Source organism: Crocodylus siamensis, chromosome 14, assembly GCF_052110815.1.
Source record: "Crocodylus siamensis isolate JL-2025a chromosome 14, ASM5211081v1, whole genome shotgun sequence".
NCBI lineage: Eukaryota > Metazoa > Chordata > Crocodylia > Crocodylidae > Crocodylus > Crocodylus siamensis.
Genome location: NC_143408.1, coordinates 14,090,201 through 14,112,744, shown reverse-complemented (window position 1 = coordinate 14,112,744; position 22,544 = coordinate 14,090,201). Strand labels below are relative to the sequence as shown.

Sequence of the window (22,544 nt, the reverse complement as noted above, 5' to 3'; positions counted from 1 at the left end):
ATAGCTTATTTACCCCAGCCTCTTGGCAGCAAGCAAGGGGGACCATTTGTTCTGTTTAGCATGGCTGGGTCATGGTTCTTGTCACTTCCCAGGGTTGCCACATGCTTGTCCCCAACCTAAGTACCTGGACACTCTCTCCTGCTTTAGGTGTGGGATGCTCACTTCATTGCCTGCAAGCACAGACTGTAGCAGAGTCTCCCAGAAGTAGCCTTGGATCAAAAAGGGGCCTCTGAAGGTGGCTTGTGCAAGAAAGTAAGTCAGGCCACATGACAGATGCTAAAAGAGCAAAGACTGTTTTAGGTCTTGGACTCAGGCGTTGGAGGTGCTAGAAGGCAACTATGGATGGTGAGAAAGCCAAGAGGTGCAAGCACATCTCTGGCTGTTAGTTCTGTTGGCAGTGACCAGAGCTGCACCCCAGCCCATGCCAGGCAGGATGTCACATGGCCCCTTGGAGCATAGTGTTTCCCGAGCTCCTGTCTCCTCTTGTCATTCCTAGCTAGGCAACTGCTACTGCACTCACCTGAGGCCCAAGGAGCTCTGCCCTTCACAGCTAGGATGTCATCCTGATCTCTGTTCCCTCTTGCTTTGCAGGGTCCCGTCCTCGGCTTGAAGACTCCTCTCCCCGGATAGTAGAACACCCCTCTGACCTCATAGTCTCCAAGGGGGAGCCAGCTACTCTCAACTGCAAAGCTGAGGGGCGCCCCACCCCAATAATAGAGTGGTACAAGGATGGCGAGCGGGTGGAGACAGACAAAGAGGACCCCCGCTCCCATCGCATGCTGCTGCCCAGTGGCTCCCTCTTCTTCCTGCGCATTGTGCACGGCAGGAGGAGCAAGCCTGATGAGGGAGTGTACATCTGCGTGGCCAGGAACTACCTGGGCGAGGCTGTCAGCAGGAATGCATCGCTGGAAGTAGCCAGTAAGTGGAGTCTGGGGCTCTTTCTGCACATTGGGGCAGAAAGGGTGGTAGAAGGGAGACAAGGATTGTCTTGTGAAACAAGTGTTCCCACCTCTGGGACTTGCCTCACTGCAGTCTGGCATAACCTGTGATGCTTTGGTGGGCTTGTGTTTGTGGGAAAGGGTGGAGTGGGTGCTTTTGGGGGCTTAAATACATTTATGTGACTGTCTACAGTGGCAGGGGGAAGGAGTCTGTGATCAGTGTCCCCTTCCAGTCCAGTGCATTGAAAGCCTAGATTGCTGGAAAGCATTCAGTGGGCTCAAGGCACCATTTGGCCCAGCCACATTTCCAGTCACATTGGAGTTCTTTACGAGCCCTGCTGGGCTGCAGTTGTCTTGTACACACTTTGGTCTCAAAGGGTGCCTGTACACGATCACAGAGGCTGCTCCAACATGCTGTAATTACGTGTCAGAGCAGATTAATCAAGTCTACTGGTACGTGGCAATTGCCATGCTCCAGCAGCATCTCATGTATCAGCATCCTCAGGTTTAAAAATGGTGGTGGGAGTGCTTGAATTAAAACTTGTCGAAAGGGCACTTGAACTAAAGCTCATACCACCATTTTATAGTGTGGAAATGTTGATACGCAAGACACTGCAGCGCTTTAATTAAAGCAACTCTTGGAGCCGCTCTACTTATTGTCACCTCCTGCACCTCTGGGACATGTGTAAAAGTGCCCAAGGTTTCCATCTGGATGCAGCTGACTGATGTGGATCAGCCTGAGTTGGGTTGCTGTGGGTTTGTGACCAGCACCTGCTTGGATATGTGTGTTGTACTAGGCTGTGCCTCCCTGCATAGATGGGCTGAGGGCTGCCATGACAGGTGGAGGTTATTGGTGGCCATAGTTACTGCAGTACAGGGTGTTGGAGGTGAGGATGTTGTAGATGACCCTTTCTTTCTAGCATTGTATCACTTGGTGCACTCAGGCATAGTGCCCTTGCACTGTGTTCGGGCTCTCTGATAAATCTCTGAACTGTTAATGCCATGTGACTAGTTGAACCATGTTCAGATAGACTTGCTTGGCTTCATGCTGGAGCAAGCCACGTTCATGGGGGGGCTGGATCTGCTGGTCACTTTATTTGGGTCAAGTCAGAACGGGTGTTTCTCTTGCAAGAGCTGACAGCTGATGGACTCCTGTACTCAAGCCCACCGCAGGAGATTATTGACAGTTAAGCCGATGCTGTCTTGTGGCTGTGGTCACTATCCTTTTCATGTTGGGAGCCTGTCATCGTGTTCCGTTCAGTTTTCTTGCACTAAACAAACTGAAACCAACTGATAAAAACCTTCCCCTTTTCATCCAGTAGCAGGGATCTACATTAGCTTCAGCAGCAGCAGACAAACTTACATAAGGAGGTAAGTTGGATGCTTCAGCTGACTCTTTCTCCTCAGGTAGCTTTCTTCTCTCAAATGGAGCAGGGCTGGTCCATTCCCTATGCAGCTGTAAGTCAGGACTGGGGGGGATCTGTGTCTAATCCAGTCTCTCTTGTTTGTTGGGGTGGTGCAGAGACCTGTTCTGCATGTGGAAACCCTGCTTGGGGCAGAGCATTTGCCCTGCCAGTGTGCTGTCTGACTTGCCAGTGTGTTCCTGCAGCAGGGTCAGAGATTAAATAAGAGAGTCTATCTGTCTCTTGACTGTTTGTGACCTTGGAAAGGTTGGGGTGAGCTAGTGATTGGCTTGTTCTTCCTTTATTACTAGAATAGCTGCAGATCTGCTGCACTGTCTCTAATTGGGATAGGCAACCTTGTTCAGAAGAAGGGAATTATACTGCTAATGTCTCCTTATTCTTTAGTGGTGGCCTTGTATAAACAGCCCAAACCCCAGTAATCTATTCCTAGCTTGGGTTCTTTGCACATAGCTTCAGGATTAGCCTCCAGAATTCATCTCAGCCATTAAATATCTCTGTCCTTAGGAACTGAGGCATGTTCTCTCATTTGGCTGGAAGTGCTCATGCTTTAGAGTAGGATGAGTCTTTGTGCTCCTTGAAGTCACTTTCTAACAACCGGGGAGAAGTGAGCAAACACTTCTCTGATTAGTGGCCAAGTGCTGAGCCTGACCACATTCCAGGCAGGCTGTGATGTGCCTCGCAGCTCTCTGGGGGAGTACAGCTGCTGTGTTGATTCTGTGCGCCTCAGTCCAATGAAACCCTTGCTGTATTTATCTGCCCTGACCTCCTAACCAGTCTCCTCAATGGCATTTCACGGACCTGTGACCCCATTGTCTCCTCTATTGGCTTTATGGAGACAAAGATCTACAAACAAATAGGGCAAAAAATACCCCAGTGATATGGCACCAGATAAATGAGTGTTACCTGTGACAAGGCCAACAGAGTCACCCTGGAGCAGAGGAAATGAAGTGTCATTTCTGCTAAGCCCTTGACTCATTGACATTACAGACATCTGCAGGCTGGTACCCTGCTGCTCACCTCAGTGATTTGTGGCTAGTTGTGCACCTGATAACAAGTTACAACCAAAATAAAGCTATCAAAGGAACGTGCTGAAAGCAGGGTAATTGTTCAAAACGCAGACATTAAAGGAAAATCTATAGAAGTCTCCCTGTGAAGCCAGTGCACTGCCATGAGTTATTCCCAGGCTGGTGCAGACTTGCATACGGCTGTTTCCCATTGTCTGAAAGCAGATGACTGGAGAGTGCTGGAGCTGAGAGGCATTTCCATCTGGGCTAATGAAGAGCCCTTGTGTGTACCAAAACATCCTGCCACCGCATCACTGCTCTAGGATGAAGGCTTCCCTCTGACAGGAAGAGTGTGCAGCCAGGCTGGGGTGTGGAGGGCTGCCGTTCATGCTGGGAACAGGCCTTGCTTCTTAAAGAGGCTAACCTGCCTTTATGATCTATGCCCTGTCCTCTCCCACTCGCAAGGACAAACCCCTGGATACACTCCCAGTTTCCTCTAACAAGCATCTTATTGCAAGTGTCCTGCTGCCTTTGGTGGGAACTTTCTTCCCAAGCCAAGAGCTCCGTACAACTACCCTAGGGTCCCTCTGTACTTCCAAGGCCATTATTGGTGTTGGGATGATTCTTGGGCATTACTGATGTTGCATTAATAACTAGAAGACTGGTAGGGTGCCCCTTGTGTTAGGTGCTGTCTATACCTGCAGTAGCAGTCCCTACCTGAAGATGTTGCAGTCTGAATGCAGATTCAGCCTGTCTAAAGGAGGAAGCTTGTGAAGGCTCTTAAGCAGTCTGTTGGGATGTCAAGGCTCAGTCCCTGCCTCTGTCCTTGGACAGCCCACTTTTCCAGTTCCTCAATTCTTGGTTTCTAAATTGGGTCTGATACCTCCTGTGTTGCATGCATTTAGATCAAGTCCTTCAGGGAAGGGGCTGTCTCTTGTGCTTTGCCTGTATAGCACTTGGCACAAATGGACCTAATTTTAGTGGGGGCAGAGCTGGCTGCTGGGCAGATCCGGGGGCTGGAGGCTGTGGACTCCCCTCTTTAGTAGCTACATATGTTATGCTCACATGAAGGATTAAAACAGCTTCCAGTAGGGTGAGGGGGCTTGGGCACTGGCATTCCTCCCAACTGTTACCGACTACTAGGACCCTTGTTTTCTATTATGTACCACAAAAAAGCCAATGCCAGCAGCTGTGGAAGGGAGCCTGGCAGGAAGTCCTTCCCGCTGGCCAGCCCTCTCCTCCCCCCCCCCCCCCGGTGTGTTTCCATTGCTGTTAGGGCATGAATAGTGGCAACAGTGGGAGAGGATGTGTCAGAGGACAGCTTGCTTGCCATCACTGTGTGTGCGGCCAACAAACCTGGAGAGAAACTTCTCCCAAAAGGCCAATGAAGTTGCAGCTTGGTGTCATGCTCTGAGCCTCTTCCTCAGACCTGGCACTTCCAGGTGTGTGTCATTTCCCCCTACCTTTTAGCTCTCATCAGGCTTATTTCTGAAACATTTACATGTTTACATGCATGAAAGAGGAAGAAGGTCCAGGTGCTGCAGGAAGGCAGGGTGTGAGAGCATGTAGTTGGAAAGGGAGAACATTAACACTCGCACCAAGCTAGCACACTGGGTGAGCAAGCAGGCCTGCCTGGATCTCCAGGCTTGGCTCAGACGGTCGCTTTGCCGGCTTCTCAGCTTCCCAGGCAGTGCTTCACCAGCTATAGCAGGCTTCCCAGGTCCAGGTGGGACAAGCCACAGGACAGTATTCAAGACAGTGGGCAAAACCCCCTCTGCCCCAACCAGCCTCCTTCTGACTCTGGGAGTGTAGAGGCTTGATGCAGGGGCAGAAAGAAATGTATATGTGTGCGCACTGAGGTTATGCTGACAGCTCCAGGGTGGGCACCAGGCAGCAGCTCAGGACGACAGCCAGCGCTCTCCAAACTAGAATTATTTATTGATTTTTGTGTCACTTCTCTGTCCATTACCCAGACAGGAGGCATTCATGTAATTTGGAGTGGGGGTAGCTGCAACATAAACAAAATAGCAGCGTATTTCTTACAAAGCAGCAGTTCCAGCCCAGTGGCAGGGCTGCTCTGGGAGCTCAAAGGAGGATGCCAGTGAAAGAAGCGGTCTCCAGGGACTCCCTCCTGCTAAGAATGTGTCACGTCAGTTAGCGGGGCGGGGGGAGGAGATAACACCTTGGCAAGGCAGCTCATGCCTGATGAGTCTGTTGCTCCCCGTGCATGGGGTCTAACCTTCCTGCTGGAAACAGTGTCTGGAACCCTGTGTTTATAGGATAATTTTAGAGATTCCTAATGGATTTCAGATGTTCTGACCTTGTTATTTTGGAATTTGGTGCTGCAGAGCCAACTGAAAATAACACTAAATCAGTGATGTACAGGCACTGAACTCCATGTCTCTTGTGTGTCTTCATGAACACACATTTTTGGCAGGAATTACTGTCTAGCAGGGCCATTTATCAGAACCTTGTAATCAGGCATAAGCCTGGCTTCCAAGGCCTCATTTGGACAGACTCCTCTTGCCACAGGACCTCCCAGTGCTAAAGTGCATCCACCCTTTGTGTGAGGGGTGTGGCAGGGAGCTGTGGGAGTACATTATTAGAGCTCTTCCTTTAGGGGCTTCCAAACTACATAGGAGATGGGGAGAGAGAGTGAGAGAGGCTGAGCGAGGGCCTGGGTGAGGAAACAAGTGCTGTCTCCAAGGGGAAAGGAATTAAGTCATTTCCTAAGTACAGAGGCAGTTGGGATGACCCTTTTAGCCTTCTGATTGCTGTCAGAATGTGCCTCATCAGACTTGGCTTTTTTTGTCTGAAACATGAAAGGTTCATTTGGGTTTGAGTTAGAAACTCAGAAAAACCGAGTTCCCTTGGGGACTGGAAAAGTATTTTTATTGAGATGTGGGCAGCACAGCTCAGGCACACTGTTTGTCCGTGCCATTATTTTCTCTGCTTACATGTGACCCAGTGTACCAGTTCCCGGGCTAATTCGTTTCTGAACCATTTGGCAAATGTGCAGTTGAACTTTCTGGCCTGCCGCCTCCTTTCATCTTGGGGTCCTTTTGGCTTCTTGTTTTGCTACATTTTGAGTAAGACTGATGAATATGGGCTGCTACTTGTACATACATGATTTCTTTTCCATTTCCACTGGCAATCTTCCCCCCCACCCCATCACTTAAGAGCATTTCTCTCCATGATAAATACGAGTTTCGGCTTGTGTGCTCAGCTTTGGGGTGGGACCTCTCTTGCTAGCCAATATGAATGGCATTTGCACAACGTTAATCAGCATTTCCTATGGTGGATGAAATTGATTGTGCTGCAGTTTGCAATTCCATTCTTCTCGAAAGAGGTTCGTAGATGTGTTGATTTGGTGCTCTCATTGATTCTCAAGAAGGCTGGATAACAGGCTCTCTTCTGATTAGCTGAACAGTGCAATAGTAATGCTCCTGTTGGCTGTTTGCTAATAGAAATGCCTTGAAAATCAATGTTATATCTCCCTCAGGTTGCAAAGACTCCAGTTAGCTCTGCTGTAGCCACCTGGTGCTTTAAAACATTCCCACTTTGGTGTACTTAGTGACTGATTTTTGCAGTGAGCTTCATAGGCATTAATAAACTAAGAACAATTTGTGTAGAAGGCTGAGTCCTCCCTACCTAGAAGGCACTGCATCTGGCTAGGGCGTGCACTGACTCAGACCATGCAGTACCAAGAAAAGGGGCCTACTTGGGTAGCAGTGACTTCCATTAAGGTTGTACAAAGTGCACACTGGTTTGGGCTCATCCCCACTGTAGACAGTCAAGAGATGAAAGCTCCCAAGGGATGCCTGGGCTTTAGACACACCAGTGTTATGCCAATGATTTCTTTAAAACCCAGTTGTGGTTTGCCCAGGTACCCACAAAAACCTGACTAGCACATGCAGCGCATAGCTGTATGAAATAGGATTTAGCCCTTACTGTCTGTAGTATTTTTGGAGCAGAGCACCAGACCAGAGGAGAACAAAGCAGGAGCTGCTTGCATGAAGCCACATGTGCCTGTAGGGCAGGAAAGCTGAGCAAGCCCAGAGGCAGCACCCAGGATTTCCAACTGGTGAGCAGGAAGGTAACAAGAAGAGCTCACAGGATGAGCAAGGGTTGTGGGAAAGTGCTGAAGTATTAGCAGCCCTTGCTAGTCATGTTGCAGTGCTGCCTACATCCACACTAAGCTGCCTGGTGGTATGCAGAGTTGACAGTGCTTAAGAGGATGTTGCTTGGAGCCAGCTACTGTTCCACTTATTAGGTTCCTAACTCGACTTGGGTATCTTAAGTGTGATCCTATCCCACCCTGCTCAAGCTCCTGAAAATCATTAACACACTTGCTGTTGCAGCACACCACTATTTAGCTCCAAGACTACATGACATAAAGCAGGGAGCACAAGGGGAGACCACTCACCTTTTGCTTCAACTGCTTTTCAGAGGCTTGGGCAAGGCTTCTTAGAGCTGCACAGTTAATTTCAGTTCATTAATGATGATGGGTCGGCAACACTATGTCAAGGGAAGGCAGTTGCTGTCCCACTTCAGTGGGGGAAAATGTAGAAGCAACAAGAAAGTGATCTGGATTTACTGTACACACATTAGGAAGCATGTTTGGACAGATGCTGATGGCATAATGGAGTCATCAGTTATAATTAACCACACCGCAGTGTGTGGGTAGAAGCTTATTAAAACTCTGCATTTGCTCTGTTCTAATTTTAACCTTCAAAAGTGGTTTTGTTCCTGGTTTCGTGGGCTGGTTTTGTTTGTTTTTAAATAAAATGAAATGGCTCCTCCCCCCATCCTTAAATTAGAACTGGTGACATTTTGAATGAAAAGTTTTTCTCATAAACCTTTCTTTTTAGGGAGAGAAGAATTGACAATATTGTTCTTATTCTCATGAAAACCTTGTCCCTTTCGTAGTTATTTTAATTAGTTTTGTTTTATAATATTATGCATTTTAAGAGGTCTGAATAGAACGATGTCACTTAACTGCTTTGTGCACCAAAATCTGTTTTGTTCAGAGAAACAAGTGATATTTTTCTTTCAAAGTAGCTATGTGGCGATCTAGCCAGTGAAACTTCCACTTGAAAATGCCACAGCTGGGGCTGGTTTTACTTCTTCTAAATTAGAAGAATGTAGCTATTTCCATAAAACCAGGGTTCTGTTTTTGGCCTGGCTCTAGAGCAGGGGTGGGCAAAATACAGCTTGTGAGCTAGATCCAGCCCCCCAGCTGATTATATCCAGCTTGCAGCTGTCCCCACAGCACTCTGCATGGGGCAGAGCCCCATGTGCTCCTGCCTAGGGCAGCCCATGCTGTGTTCCCACCTGCCCTGTACCCACCAACAGAGCTGGGCAGCACGCACACCTTCCTCATGGGGCTGCTTCTGCTGCAGCTGCCTGGTTACTGCTTTGCTTCCCCTGCCTCCAGTGGCTCCTCTTCCTGCCCATGTTGTACTGCTCCAGGCAATGGGGAAGTTCCGGGGGGGGGCTCCAGCTCGGCTCCAGCTTCTGGCTGCCATCCACCCACTCCACTCACCCAGTGTGCTGAATAGCCACTTGCGGGTGGGCAAGTCGGTGGAATGCACCCCTTCTGGGAAGTGGTGCCATTGGTGGGCACGAGGCACGTGTGAGTGGGTGTGTGGCTCAGACTGCCTTGGGCTCAGCCCCATGTGGAACAGCACAGGGGAGTGGGGTGGGAAACTGGGCCAGATGTGATGGGGAGGCAAGGCAGAATGCACTTTGCTGTGCACACTTCCTGCTTCCCCCCTCCCTTTATCCCTCCACCCCTGGCCAGCTCTTGGGACCTAGCGTGCAGCCAACCCCTGACACCCACACCTGCACCCCTTAAACACAAAAAGGAAGCTTACAAGAAGTGGAAGCGTGGGCAGACAACTAGGGAGGTGTAGAAGAATACTGCTCAGGCATGTAGGGATGAAATCAGGAAGGCCAAAGCACAATTGGAGTTGGAGCTAGCAAGGGACATGAAGGGTAACAAGATGGGTTTCTACAAGTATGTTAGCAACAAGAGAACGGTCAGGCGAAGTGTGGGTCCCTTACTGAATGGGGAGGCAACCTAGTGACAGATGATGAAGAAAAGAATGAAGTACTCACAGGCCAAGTCAGCTCCCAGACTACTGCACTGGGCAGCACAGTTTGGGGAGGAGGTCAACAACGCTCAGTAGTGAAAGACAGAAATGTGGGTTTGAACTGGAAAATTTTCCACTGCTCTAATTACAATGTGATCTGAGTTAGCATGTTTATTTGACTTATATTTAGTAAATGGAAGTAAAAAAAGTACCCCCATGTTATTTTTAGGTCCCAATTGTCACAAGTATTTGAACTGAAATATTTGATTAGGAAAAAAAAATAAATAAAGCACACTGAATGCGATTTAAATGTTATATTCAAACAAATTCAAAGCTTTATATGCAAAGAAATAATTTTTATTGAAATACTTGTAAAAATGTGAAGACAATACCCAGTAGCATGTACTTCTCTTACATTGTTTGTTTAAATTTAAGGGAAAAAAAAACCTGAAAGCACTGAAAACTGTTGACACACTAATTTTAGCACACCCAAAGAACTGTGCACGATATGCCATAGTTATCCACTCATCTACGTCAACAGAGTTTAACTCTCTTCCACTGAGGTCATTGCAGCACCTCCAGTTTCACTGTCACTACCTGTAGAGTCGCTCGCACCACTTATTAGTTCCATTTCAGAATCAGATTGAGGCAAATCTGATTCAGAGTGACTTGAACCATATTCTCTTTCACTAAAGGATGGTTTTACCAATGAGTCTATGGGCAAGGGCAACTTATCATTACTCTTCATCTTCCTCACTAATTGTGCTTCTGACTTACTCTCCAGAAGCAAGAAATTTTGAGAAACAGAAACAAGCTTAGCGGTGTGTTCATTTGTTAGTCTGTTCCCCTTTCTTGTCTTGTTTGAGCTGAAAGCCTTCCAGTTCCTTTCCCAAGAAGCTGCAGTTGGTGGAACGCTTAGGATCCTTACAGCAACCCTGCACAGCAGTCGGGTGTTACAGCATCCCTTCCACCACGTGAGAGGAGACACAGTCTCTTGCTGCCTGCCAAATGATGTCTTTGCTCCAGAGTTTTTCTTTTGCGTGGTACTCAGCAATGTCTGTTATCATGGCTATTTCATTGATGTTGGGGACATTCTTAGCTACTTCTATAATTGTATCAAGAGCAGTAGATAAATGTTGTTCTCTGTGTTGAGGATCCAAAAGGTTTGCTGCTAGATGAACTGGATGAGAACAAATCTCAGATCTCTTAGTAAACATTTGTTTTACTACTTTTTTTGGATAGAGGTAAAGAAGGTAACAGCTCAGTTAGATTTTCATTCAGTTGTCTGAACATCTCTGGAATATTTGAAAGGCTTGGCGTATCTCCTTCAAGTTTCTTGATAGCCACTGAAACTGGTAGTAGCAAATTGAATGCTCCTTGGACTTGAACCCGGAACACATCGTTGTCAAGAATCTGCTTCCAAATGTTCACAGGGATAATCTGAAGCACACTGCAAACAGTTCTTTGTGCACAGCAAACTGTAAACACTTTGTAGCTGAGCCCCATCTAGTTTCACCTGGCAATAAAAGTACACTTACCATAATGCCAGGAGCGTGGGCACCAAGCTAGCCCTCCTACTCTCCAGTGGGCATTATGTTCTAGTAGGGATTGCAAAGACCTGGTGGGACTGCTCACATGATTGGAGCATAGCCATGGAGGACTACGCATTACATTGAAGGGACCAAGTAGGGAAGAAAGGTGGGGGTGTATCCGCCTACGTGAAGGAGCACTAAACCTCCTTGGAGGCTGACATTGGCTCCAAAGAAGGATGGCTTGAAACCCTCCAGTTCAAATTCCGGGGTGGGGTGGGCGAGAGAGACCTAACTGTAGATATATACTACAGACCACCAAACCAGGGGGAGGAACTCGATCTAGAGTTTGTATGAGAACTGTGAGAGGCCCACGAGCACAGAACATGGCTGTCATGGGTGACTTCAATTATCCAGATATCTCTTGGGAGGAACACTCAGCCAAGTTGATCAGTCACGTTCCTTCCTGACCTGCATTGAAGAGCTTTTCCTGACTCAGGAGATGCATGAGCCAACCAGAAGTAACACTATTCTAGACTTGGTTCTGGCTGAGGGGGGATGACCTGGTGACCAACTTAAAAACAGAAGGTAGTCTGGGTGACAGCAACCATGAAATCATCATGTTCACTGTCTAACACAAGGCAGACAAATTAGATAGTAGGACTGAAGTTCTGGATTTCAAAAATGCAAATTTCAGCGAATTCAGGTCACTAGTAGGGAAAAGGCTGCAAGGGCCGAAGGTGAAAGGAGCACATGAAGAGTGGTCATTCCTTAAAGACACTATCCTCAAAACACAAAGGAAGTCCATTTCCACATGGAAGAAAGGTACCAGAAGGGCTGGGAAGCCCCCTTGGCTAAACAGGGATATCATGGTCCTTTTAAGAAAGAAGAAAGAGGTGTACAAACAATGGAAGCTTGGGGCATGCCCCAAGAAAGACTATCCAACAGTGGCTTGCACTTGTAGGGAACAGATTCAAAGGGCTAAGGCAACAACTGAACTAAATTAGCAACGAGAGTCAAGGACAACAAGAAGCCCTTTTTTAGGTACATAGGGAACAGGAGGAAAACAAATGGGAGTGTGGGGCCACTGCTCAACAACTTGGGACAACTGGTTACTGGCACTCAGGAGAAAACTGAACTCCTGAATGCCTACTTTACTTGAGTCTTTCATTGGGCCAAGGGCAAAATCATGCCAGAGTGAGTACAGAATGAGCAGGGTAAGAATGACTGCCTTCCTACTATTACCATAGAACTGGTGTGTGATCATTTGAAAAAATTAGATCTATACAAGTCAGCAGGACTGGATGAACTTCATCCAAGGGTGCTGAAGGAGCTGGCTGAAGTCACTGCTGGGAAAATATTTCCAGAACTCCTGGCGCTCCGGAGAGGTCCCTGAGGACTGGAAGAGGGCCAATGTTGTGCCCATCTTCAAGAAAGGGAGGAGGGAGGACCCGGGTAACTATGGGCCAATCAGCCTGACTTCTCTCCCAGGGAAGATCTTGGAAAAATTCATCAAGGAGTCTGTATGCAATAGGATTTTGAATGACAGCCAACATGACTTTGTCATGGGCAGGTCTTGTTTTACCAACTTCATCTCCTTTTATGATCAGGTAACTCACCCCTGGATAAGAGGGAGGAGGTTGATATAGTATACCTTGACTTCCAAAAGGCCTTTGATCTGGTATCCACAATGTTATCATGAGAAAATTGGAGGACTGTGGCCTTAACCATGAGACAGGTGGGCAGGGAGCTGGCTGCAGGGTAGGACCCAGAGAGTTCTAATAAACAGATCTGTGTCATCCTGGTGAGAAGTGGCCAGTGGTGTCCCTCAGAAGGAAGGAGAGGTCTAGCAGTGGGGGTAGGGGTTCAGTGCACCTTCTCATCCGCAGCCCCTCTCAGCATCTTGATGCATCAGGTACTACAGTAGTTCCAGGCTGTGCTTGTGTTAAGGTAAATGTGAGGGTGGCATGAAAGCAGCATTGGCCTCTATGCTGGGCTAAGCATTGTAGTTATCCAAATCCATGAAGATTTTGAATTTAAGATGACCCACCCAATAATTAGATTTTAGACATGGAAAAATAATAAATTGGTTGTAATTTTCCATGTATGGAATCTATTTTTTAGAGAGTAATCTTTAAGTTGTCCCATCCCCCTTGCTACCTGTTTCCCACACCACTTGTTCCCGTTTGCCCACTGCTGTTGGCACCTGTCTGTTCCCTCCCCCCCTCGCTGCCCAGTGTATGCCGTCCCACCACCTTTCCCCCTTCCTTGGCCCACCCTGCTGCTTTTTCCCCCATGCTGCCTTTTTTCTCCCCTCCCTGCCCACCCAGCCCTGCTTACCTTCCTATCACAGGTCTGCTCCTGCTTGGGGCAGGGAGCATGGAGCACATGCTTCTGTGGCCTCTGCCTAGCCATGAAATAGCTGTTATGGCAGCAGCGGCCCCAGGCTTAGTCCCAGAGCTGGAGAAGAGCTGCTGCTGTCACCACTCTTGCCTAGCCCTTCAGGGCTTGGAGTCAGCGTGCTCTTTGCTCTGTGTCCTGGACCAAAGTGGAGCTGGAGCTGGTGCTGGTGCCAGAGCTGTGATGGGAGGGTAAGTGGCAGCAGTGGGGAGCAGAGGCTGTGAGAGCAGGTACCTGCGGAGGGGGAGCGTGCTTGGAGTCAGTCACAGCTGCCCCTCCGCACGCGTCTATTCAAATCTAAGACAAGAGGCTTTTTTCCCCAAAGTGCTAGCCTATGGTCACTTAGGGGGCTGGCAGGGGATTGCAGTCGGACCACAGGTTGAAAACCACTCTACAGCAGTGGTCCACGGATCTGTGAGCATTTGCAGACTAAGGGGTCCATAAAAGATGACTATGTTCCATCACAACTATGTGAATACCTACACTTATGATTCAAAGGGGTCCACACCTCCATTCAAACTATTCAAAGGGGTCCACAGATGGGGAAAAAAGGATGAAAACCACTGCTCTAGGGGACTGTTCTGTGTGCCTGGGTCTGCTTCCTGTACCTGCCTTGGCTGTTTGCCCACTCCCTGCAGGTTTGGAGAGTCTGAGAATGGGGGCTTGGTAGCAGACCTCCTCTCTCCAGGTGATGGGGCAACACAGATAGGGACCTATTAGATCATCGAGTCCAACCCCCTGCCCTGGGCAAGAAAGAGTGCTGGGGTCCGATGACCCTAGCTAGGTGCATCTCCAATCTCCTCTTAAATACTTCCAAGGAAGGGGACTGCATATTTTGGCAACCCTCACTGTAAAAATTTTTTTCCTGATGTCCAGTCTAAATTTGTTCTCCTTCCGTTTGTGGCCATTGCTTCTAGTTACCCTGATGCGTCCCCTGGTAAAATTGTATCCCCTATTTTCTGCTGTCCCCCCGATGAGCTTGTAGGCAGCCACAAGATCACATCTCAGCCTTCTCTTACGGAGGCTGAAAAGATTCAGCTCCCTTAGTCGGCCCTCATAGGGTTTTTCTTGTAGTCCTTTAACCAGATGGGTGGCTCTCCTCTGAATCCTTTCCAGGTTATCTACATCCCTCTTGACGTGCGGTGCCCAAAACCAGACACAGTACTCCAGCTGCGCCCTGACCAATGCAGGGAAGTATCACCTCCTTAGACCTGTTTGTGATGTACCTACTTATGCAAGAAAGAGTGTGGTTAGCTTTACTTTATTGCTTCATCACATGGTGATGGTGACTCATGTTCATTTTGGAGTCTACTATAACTCCGAGGTCCCTCTCCACTGTTGTGCTATTCAGTATGGTACGTCCCAGGCTATAGGTGTGTTGATGATTCTTCCTCCCTAGGTGCAACACATGGCACTTATCTTTGTTATACTGCATCCTATTCTGTTCCGCCCACTATCCAGATCTGCCTGGATTTGCTCCCTGCCCTCTAGTTTGTGTACCTCACCCCATAGTTTGGTGTCATCTGCAAAGTTGGACAGAGTGCTTTCCACTCCCTTGTCCAAGTCACTAATGAAGATATTGAACAGTACTGGTCCCAGGACAGAGCCTTGGGGGACTCCACTGCCCACATTTCTCCATATAGAAACTGACCCATCCACTACCACTCTCTGGGTGCAACCCATGAGCCAATTTTCCACCTACTGGACTGTGTAATAATCTACATTGCAACCGCTTAGTTTATTTATAAGAATTGGGTATGACACTGTGTCAAAGGCCTTTTAAAAATCTAAGTAAATAACATCAATCTCTATTCCTTCATCCAGGCATTTTGAGACCCGGTCATAAAAAGCAACCAGGCAAGTCAGCCTGGATCTGTCTGCTATGAACCCATGCTGGTTGCCCCTTAGCACGTACTATTGGAGGTAGCTGGGGCCGGGCGCAGCTGCAGCCACCTGAGCCCTGTGGGGTGCAAGATCCCGAGGAAAAGTAGTTGGGGCCAGGCATGGCTATGGCCAACTGAGCCCACCAGGGAGGGAAGCCCCGTGGCCCTGAGTGAGGGGGTGGTGTAGAGCCCTGAGTGAGGGTGGCAGAGATGAGTAGCCCCAGTGAGGGGAGTAGGCCAAGGAATGTATGTCTCCAGACACCTGTGGTTGTAGTTTGGGCCAGAGACTGAGTAAAGGGGGCTCAGCCCGAGAGGGGCGAATCCTGACCCCGGTAAGTCCTCCACCGCTGGGAGGCTGAGTGTGGGTCTAAAGCAAGACCTATAGAGCACAATGACCTGCTGCTTTGGGGTGGGGGGCAGGGAGTGAGAGTCCCCATGAGACCCTGGAGCACCAGTCAGAGTGTGGGATAGGAATGCCTTGGTGAGGGGTGGCCCCAGAAAAGGGGCAGAGGTGAAGAGCCCCAGTGGAGTAAACCAGAGGACTTAGGGCCCAGTATGTTTATATGTATAGAGTTGCCCCTGGAAGGAGCCAGAGAAAGCTTAGATCTGGTCGGGTAATTGGCTGGCCACTACCCCGGTGAGGGTCGCAGGAGAGGCCCAAAAGACGGTGCGTCTGCCACCCAAGGTACGAACTAGCTAAGCCTATGGCCTAAGGGGCCCGCTCTAAGAGGGAGCAAGGCAGTATGAGTTGTCAATGTGTGAAAGAGACCCTGTGAGAGGGGGTGGAGCGTGAGAGGAGGGCAGTATAAATGTGTGCGTGTCTGAGGCCTGGCAACAAGGCCTAAGCTTGGTCAAGCAGTAAGCTGGGAGCACTGTGTCATCTGGATGCCATCTGCGAGGCTTAGGCTGCAGTGTAGGGGAAGAATGAAGCTACAGATAATGCCCCCTGGCATCAGGGCAAGAATGGGCAGCCTTCCACCTTAATTAATAACTTAATTAATTACCAACAAGGTGTGGCAGGCGAGTCTGGCAGGTGGCATGCCCAAAGGCAAGTGGGGAAACTAGCACTGTGGCCAGTTGAGGAGCCCCACTTCGCCAAACATAGAGATAAGGCTAACCAGCCTATAGTTACCTGGTTCCTCCCTCCTACCCTTCTTGAAGATAGGGACACATTGGCCCTTTTCCACTCCTGCGGGACCTGTCCTGAGTGCCTCGAGTGTTCAAACAGTCACGTCAGTGGTTCTGCTATGACTCCAGCTAATTCTCAGAGTACCCTAGGATGAAGATCATTGGGGCCTGTTGACTTAAATACATCCAGCCCCTCCAAGTGCCCCTTTGCTAGGTCAGCGCTAGCAGTTGGTGGGTTGGGATCTGTCTTGCACTTACTTAAGGTCCCATTGGGGCACATGCTTGTATCCACGTCCAGGAACACAGATGCAAAGAAATCATTTCAGAGCTCTGCTTTGGCCATCCTATCTGTTACCAGTTGCTCTAGTTCATCTTGAAGGGGCCCTGTGTTGTCCTGTGCTTTCTTTTTGCTTTCTATATATTTAAAGAGTGACTTTTTGTTATCTTTAACTTTTGCTGTCAGCCTAAGCTCCATTTCTGCTTTGGCCCTGCTCACTACTTTCCTGCAAGCTCGAGCCAGACAGGTATATTCCTCCTTGGTGGCTGCACCCTGCTTCCACAGCCTGTAGGCCTCTCTTTAACCCTCCAGATGCTCCTGTATTTCCCTGCTCAACCAAGAGGGTGTCTTGGCTCTTTTGCCTCCCTTTATGTGTACTGGGATGGTCCCTTTCTGTGCCTGCAGGATCAGCCCCTTGAGAAATGCCCACACTTCCTGGACTCCCATCTCTCTGATGTTTCTGGCCATCAGTCCCTCCCTAACTAATCTCCTGAGCTTGTTGAAGTTGGCCTTCCTGAAGTCTAGCACTACTGTCCTGGTAGTTATCTTTCCCACCTTTTGCCAGATAGTGAACTCTATCAATAGGTGGTCACGATCCCCTAGGTTACCTTGTACCTGCAGATTTCCCTACCAAGTCATCCCCTGTGACCAGCACCAAGTCTAGTAAGGCATTATCCCTAGTGGGAACATTTACCTCCTGTGTTAGGTGCAGGTCCTGTGTTAGGTGCAGGTCCAGGTTAAAAACTTAGGTGAATGGGCAGACCTGGCTACTTGTTCATCCCAGCAGATGTCTGGGAAGTTTAGGTCACCCATGACCTTTGTCACAGGTGACCTAAACAACCAAGTCCTTTGACGGCACTGCCTCTGAGAGCTGTCTTGAGGATTCTAGGTCTAACTCGAACCCCTGGTGTGAGGGTCTGTAATAGACCCCCACTATCAAGTCCCTCTCTCCCCAACCCCCCTGTAATCTGATCCATAGTAATTTGCCCTTCGTCTGGGCCCAGCTTAACTACAGAAGATGTATATTGCTCCTTAACATAGACAGCAATGCCCCCCCTCCTTTTTCCCCACTCTATGCTGTCTATACAGCCTGTAGTCCTCAATGCCCGCTACCCAGTTATGGGTAGGCTCCCACCAGGTTTCTGTTAGCTCATCCCGGTCGAATTTTTTGTTTGCAAGTTTGTCTTCCTTCTTGTTCCACATGCTTCTAGCATTAATATAGAGACATCTAAACCCCTCAATAAGTGCCCTTAATACTTCCCCATCCTGATGCTTAGTGGGGCCCTTCGTACTTACCTGGACTGTTTCCGCACCTGGCTCTTGGTTCATCGTTCCTGGCCTTGCTCTGTCGTCAGCATCTCCGTCCCCTGATGAACCTAGTTTAAAGTCCGGCGTAGATCAGCCAACCTGTAAGAGAACAGTCTCTTACCTCTTGGAAAGAGATGTAGCCTGTCTCTGCCAAATAGGGCCTTATCCTGGAAGCATGGGTCGTGGTCAAGAAATCCAAACACTGCACGATGGCACCAGCTCCAAAGCTGCAAGCTGACCTCTAATGCAGTTGCTGTGGTGCTGTCCACGACTGCTGACTGGAAGGATGAGTGAAAAGACCACCTTTGCCCCTGAACCTCTGAGCCTGGCTGCCAGTGCCATGTAGTCACTCTTGACCCTGCCTGGACTACTCTGGGCCATGTAATTTTTCCCACGTGGATGAAGAACATGGGGTAGTAGTTGAAGGGCCTTATCAGGTCTGAAGTCCTCGTTGTGACATCTCAAATCCAGGCTCTGGCAGGCAGCATACCTCCCATACCATGGTATCTGGGTGGCAGATGGCTCCCTCTGTCGTCTTCTCCTCCAGCTGCACAGTTGTCCCACAGCTTGCTTGGTGGTGGCTATGGGTGTGGCCTCCACTGCTGTGCTCTCTGCCAGCGACACCAGGGCCTCATATCTGTTCTTGAGCTGCACTGAGGGAGTCGCTTTGGCAGCATGATGTCTAGCCCTGGAGGTGACCGCCACCAGCAGTCCGCATCGATTCCCTGCAGGTGTGTGGTCCTGCAGAGAATGGAAGTACCCATCACTGTCTTCCTCAATCACCCTGATTCCCTGCAGCCTGCTCACCTCTGCATGGAGTTCCCTCACCTGTCTCTTCAGGGCCTCAAGCTTGGCACACATGGGACAGGTGAGGGGACTCCTGGGGCATCCACCCCTAGAGGCCCCCCCCCCAGGCAGCCCTCACAGACACGGGGCCAGGGCACTGCCAATCCTTCCACAGGCCCCATTTGGGTAGAAGCCTCACAGGAGCTCTGGGCTGGAGGCAGCACCGGGGCAAAGTCCCTGGCTGCGCTCTAGGTCACCACTCCCATAGTAGTACCCCTCCTCCCCGCCTACTTCCCTGAAGTCCTTGTCCGAGGTGGCCGACGTTAGGGATTCAGACCCCTCCTGCTCTCCCCTCCTGCACAAACTCCAGCATGCCCCTGAATAGCATGCCTGTTTGCCATGGGTTAGACCATGGGTATGAGGACCTGGGCATTGCCCCCTGTGCTGGAGAGTGGGCCTGTGTGAATAGTGAAGTTTTCGATTCGGATTTGGAGGTCAGTGATTTGATTTGGAGATTTGGATCACTGTCCCAAATCGATTTGGCCAAATCGGCTTCAGAAGATTCAGCGCTGATTTGGAAAGGTTTGGTAGTTCGGAGAGGCAGGCGCAGCTGGGCAGCTGCAGGTTCTCCGCTGCTGGGGCTGAACAATGCCGGGCTCCGGCTGTTGCATGGAGCCACCCCACCTCCCAGACAGTGCACGGTGCCCTGTCGCACTGCACCTGAGCCATGGGGCAGCTGCTGCACGGATGCCAAGGGGGGGCGGGGGTAGGGGATTCCCCTGCACTGACGGCGTGGATGCAGACAGCATGCGTCTCCGTGGAGGACCTGGCATGCCACCATCTAGGGCAGCAAAAATACTTGTGCTGACCACATTCCTTGCCTTCCCAAAATGCACCAGCACTGCACCAAAACAGCTGCTCTGTGGGTATGCACGCCAACATGCACTGAGTATTCCTCTCTCAGAATGCCTGTCCCAAGGGCCCTGCCCCATCTTACACAGCATCCTTCTGACCCAGGGGGCTTGTAGTTAGAAGACACATCTGTCATGTCTGCAGGGGATCCCCATTCTCCCTTCTGGAATCCTTGATCATAGAGGCATAGATATGTAGGCTTTGAAGGGACTTCCAGAAGTCATTTAGTCCAATGCCCTGGCTGAAGCAAGATCCTTCCTGTCTAAACCATCTTATACAAATCTATAATCTAAACGGTTTAAAGCCTCTCCTCTGCCATAGGCTGAAAGGCTACTTAGTGCTCTGAAGTGTTCCACAGTCTTGACTCCTGCTGGGAGCAACCACTGCTCTTCTGTGCCAAATCCCTTTCAGCACATGAAGGGGATGCACACAGGATAACTGAGGCAGACTGCCATATCTAGGTGCACATGCTGCTGCTGCAGGTGAGGCATTTAGGCTGCCTAGTACAAAAAGATTCTGGTTAAATCCATGTGTGTGGGTGAGGGCATCTGGGCTCTGGATTGCCTGCTATATGCTCTCTGGGCGCAGGATCCTTGCTGCACCTGTTCCCTGCTCTTGGCCACTGTGCCTCCATGCTGACCTGCTGCCCTCACTACTGCTCCAGCCTGGCCCTGCCTCTGCTCTGTGCAATCCTACCTGCTCCTCCACTCCTGCTCTGCTCTGAAGCAGCAGTGGCAAATGGTACAAATCTGTGCTCATTTCTGGAACTGCCAGACACTGGTGGAGAATAATGCAGAAGCAGTTCTTCCCTTGCTCGCCCCCCTTAGAAAGCCTTCCCCTGTCCACTACCCATGTCTCTCCTACTGTGGCTTACTTTGGGGCCATGGAATAAAGTCTTTGCTGCCTCTCCAGAGCAGGCAGCTGGGGATAGTGCCAGTGTCAGATCCCAGGCAGTTGTCTGCTTTGGGATTTGCTTAATTGGAAAATTGATTTTTCTTTCCTGAACTGACGGTGCTGGATGATGAGAATATGATGGTGCTCGGGGATGCCTGAAGGACCGTGGGCTGGCTCTGTAGTCTGAGAGGAGGAATAGGGACTACCCAAACTCTGCCTCAAGTTGCTGAGCCACTTCGAAAGTGTTCTGTGCAGGAGAGTCCTTACCGTGCCTGGAGCTCCTCTTCAGAGCCCCATAGTGTTGGCAGGAGGCAGATGTGAAGGGAACAATGGGGATACAGAAGGAAAATAAAGGGGGAGCTGGTTAAATGTTTGTACCCCCTTGCCTACCCCTCTCCCTCTCTGAACTGTGTCCCCTCCCTACCAATTGCTCAGTGGCCTCTTGGCAGCAGGTGTGGAGGCTGCATAGTCCCAGGGGTTCTCTGAGTGATGCTAGCTGGGGCATGCCTTGTCTCCTGGTCCTTGGTGTGTCCCCTGCCTCTGCATCTGGAGGATCCTGGTGCTCCATGGCAGAACCTCCCACTGAGAATGAGACAGATTTGAGCCTGTTTTCCCCAGTGCTGCTGGGCTTGGATCTGGCCATGAGCATTTATGTTGGCTCTTGTCAGGATATTTCAGTCCCTCAAGCCCCATGTGAAGGAGACAGAGCAGGATAGCTACTCCCCAAGCCACAGGCAGGGAGAGTTCTTGGAGCCTTTTAGGCTGCCAGGTAGATGAGTCAGGGCTGTGCTTCTCACTGCCAGGCAGGTTAGTGCTTGGGCAGAGATCCTTCTACATCACCTCACTTTCTGACCTGCTGCCCCTGGAAGTACCTGCAGCAAACTCCATGCACCCTCCTCCCCCAGGCCAAGCACAGGGTCACATACCCTGTGTCACAGCTACAGCCACTGCAGTTTTCCAGCCAATTGACACTAGCTGTAAAGGGGCAGGAATTTGGCCCCAGCCCACCAGGGCAGAAGCCAGAGGCTGTGCGGTCCCTGGAGTGTGGGCAGCATCTGCATTCGGCAGTGGGGTCTTGACTCTTTGCTGTGCTCTTTGTCTAATATGCAGGGCCCTGCAGTTCTCAACATGTTTTCTTTCCACTCTGCAGCCTGGAACAGACCCGGTAGCTAAGGCAAGGAGCTACATAGGGCATGTGGAAAGGCAATGGGATGAGGATCTTCTTTGAGAGTCTGGGGCCTGGGCTGTGGTGAGATTGAACAGGGCCCAGCATTTGGAGGCAGTGACAGGTAAAGGCCTCTGAGGGCAGCCTGTTCCTACTGCACAAAGATGCCCCACACCCAAGGGATGGTCCTTGGCTGTAGCTTGAATACAATGCCAAACATCCACCACTGTCCCACGCACATGGCCTTGTCCCCCGTTGTCCTCTACTGTTCACTTTGGTGCCCCTCTTGTCATGCTCAGCCCCTTTCCTATGAGAGCCTAGGAGTGAAGCCAGCACTGAAGAAGAAGAGAGGGCAGCATGGCCACGTGTCTTCTGTGGGGAGCTCTGAAAGAATGCTGGTGCTTGTGTGGGATTTATCCATGCCTGGGCTGCTCATTAAAGGGCTGCTTTCCTCAAGGAAGTGAGCTTAGCTCCTGTCTTCCAAGTAGGAGCATGGGGTCCCCAGGGGCACAAGGCCATCTGCTGCAGGTCCACGGTAATGAAGGCTGGTTTTTGTAACAAAGTGGTGTATTGATCTGGCTAATATTCACACGTCACCTGGCCTGTCTGACAGCCACCGTCCGTCTACTCCAGAGCAGCAACCCAATTACAATGGGGCCATTCGGGAGTGCAGCTGCAGGTTCGCACCAGGCCTAGACAGGGAGGAGGCAGGGCTGGACTCTGGGCAGGGGGTTGTTATAGCACTATGGCAAGAGTGGGGGCAAGTGCAGGCAAGCAATGCAGCCAGTGCTTGCTCAGCCA

At 50.0% G+C, this 22,544-nt stretch overlaps 1 protein-coding gene across 5 annotated transcripts in view; it reads left to right on the top strand.

The window, feature by feature from the left end:
- The window catches only part of ROBO3 (roundabout guidance receptor 3), a 265,930-nt gene that overhangs the window by 149,417 nt on the left and 93,969 nt on the right, over nucleotides 1-22,544 (top strand). For all 5 annotated transcript variants that reach the window (XM_090027272.1, XM_090027268.1, XM_090027269.1 and 2 more), the window contains exon 2: nucleotides 592-918. In XM_090027272.1, the coding sequence (XP_089883398.1) occupies nucleotides 592-918 (327 nt within the window). The remainder of the gene's footprint in view (nucleotides 1-591; nucleotides 919-22,544) is intronic.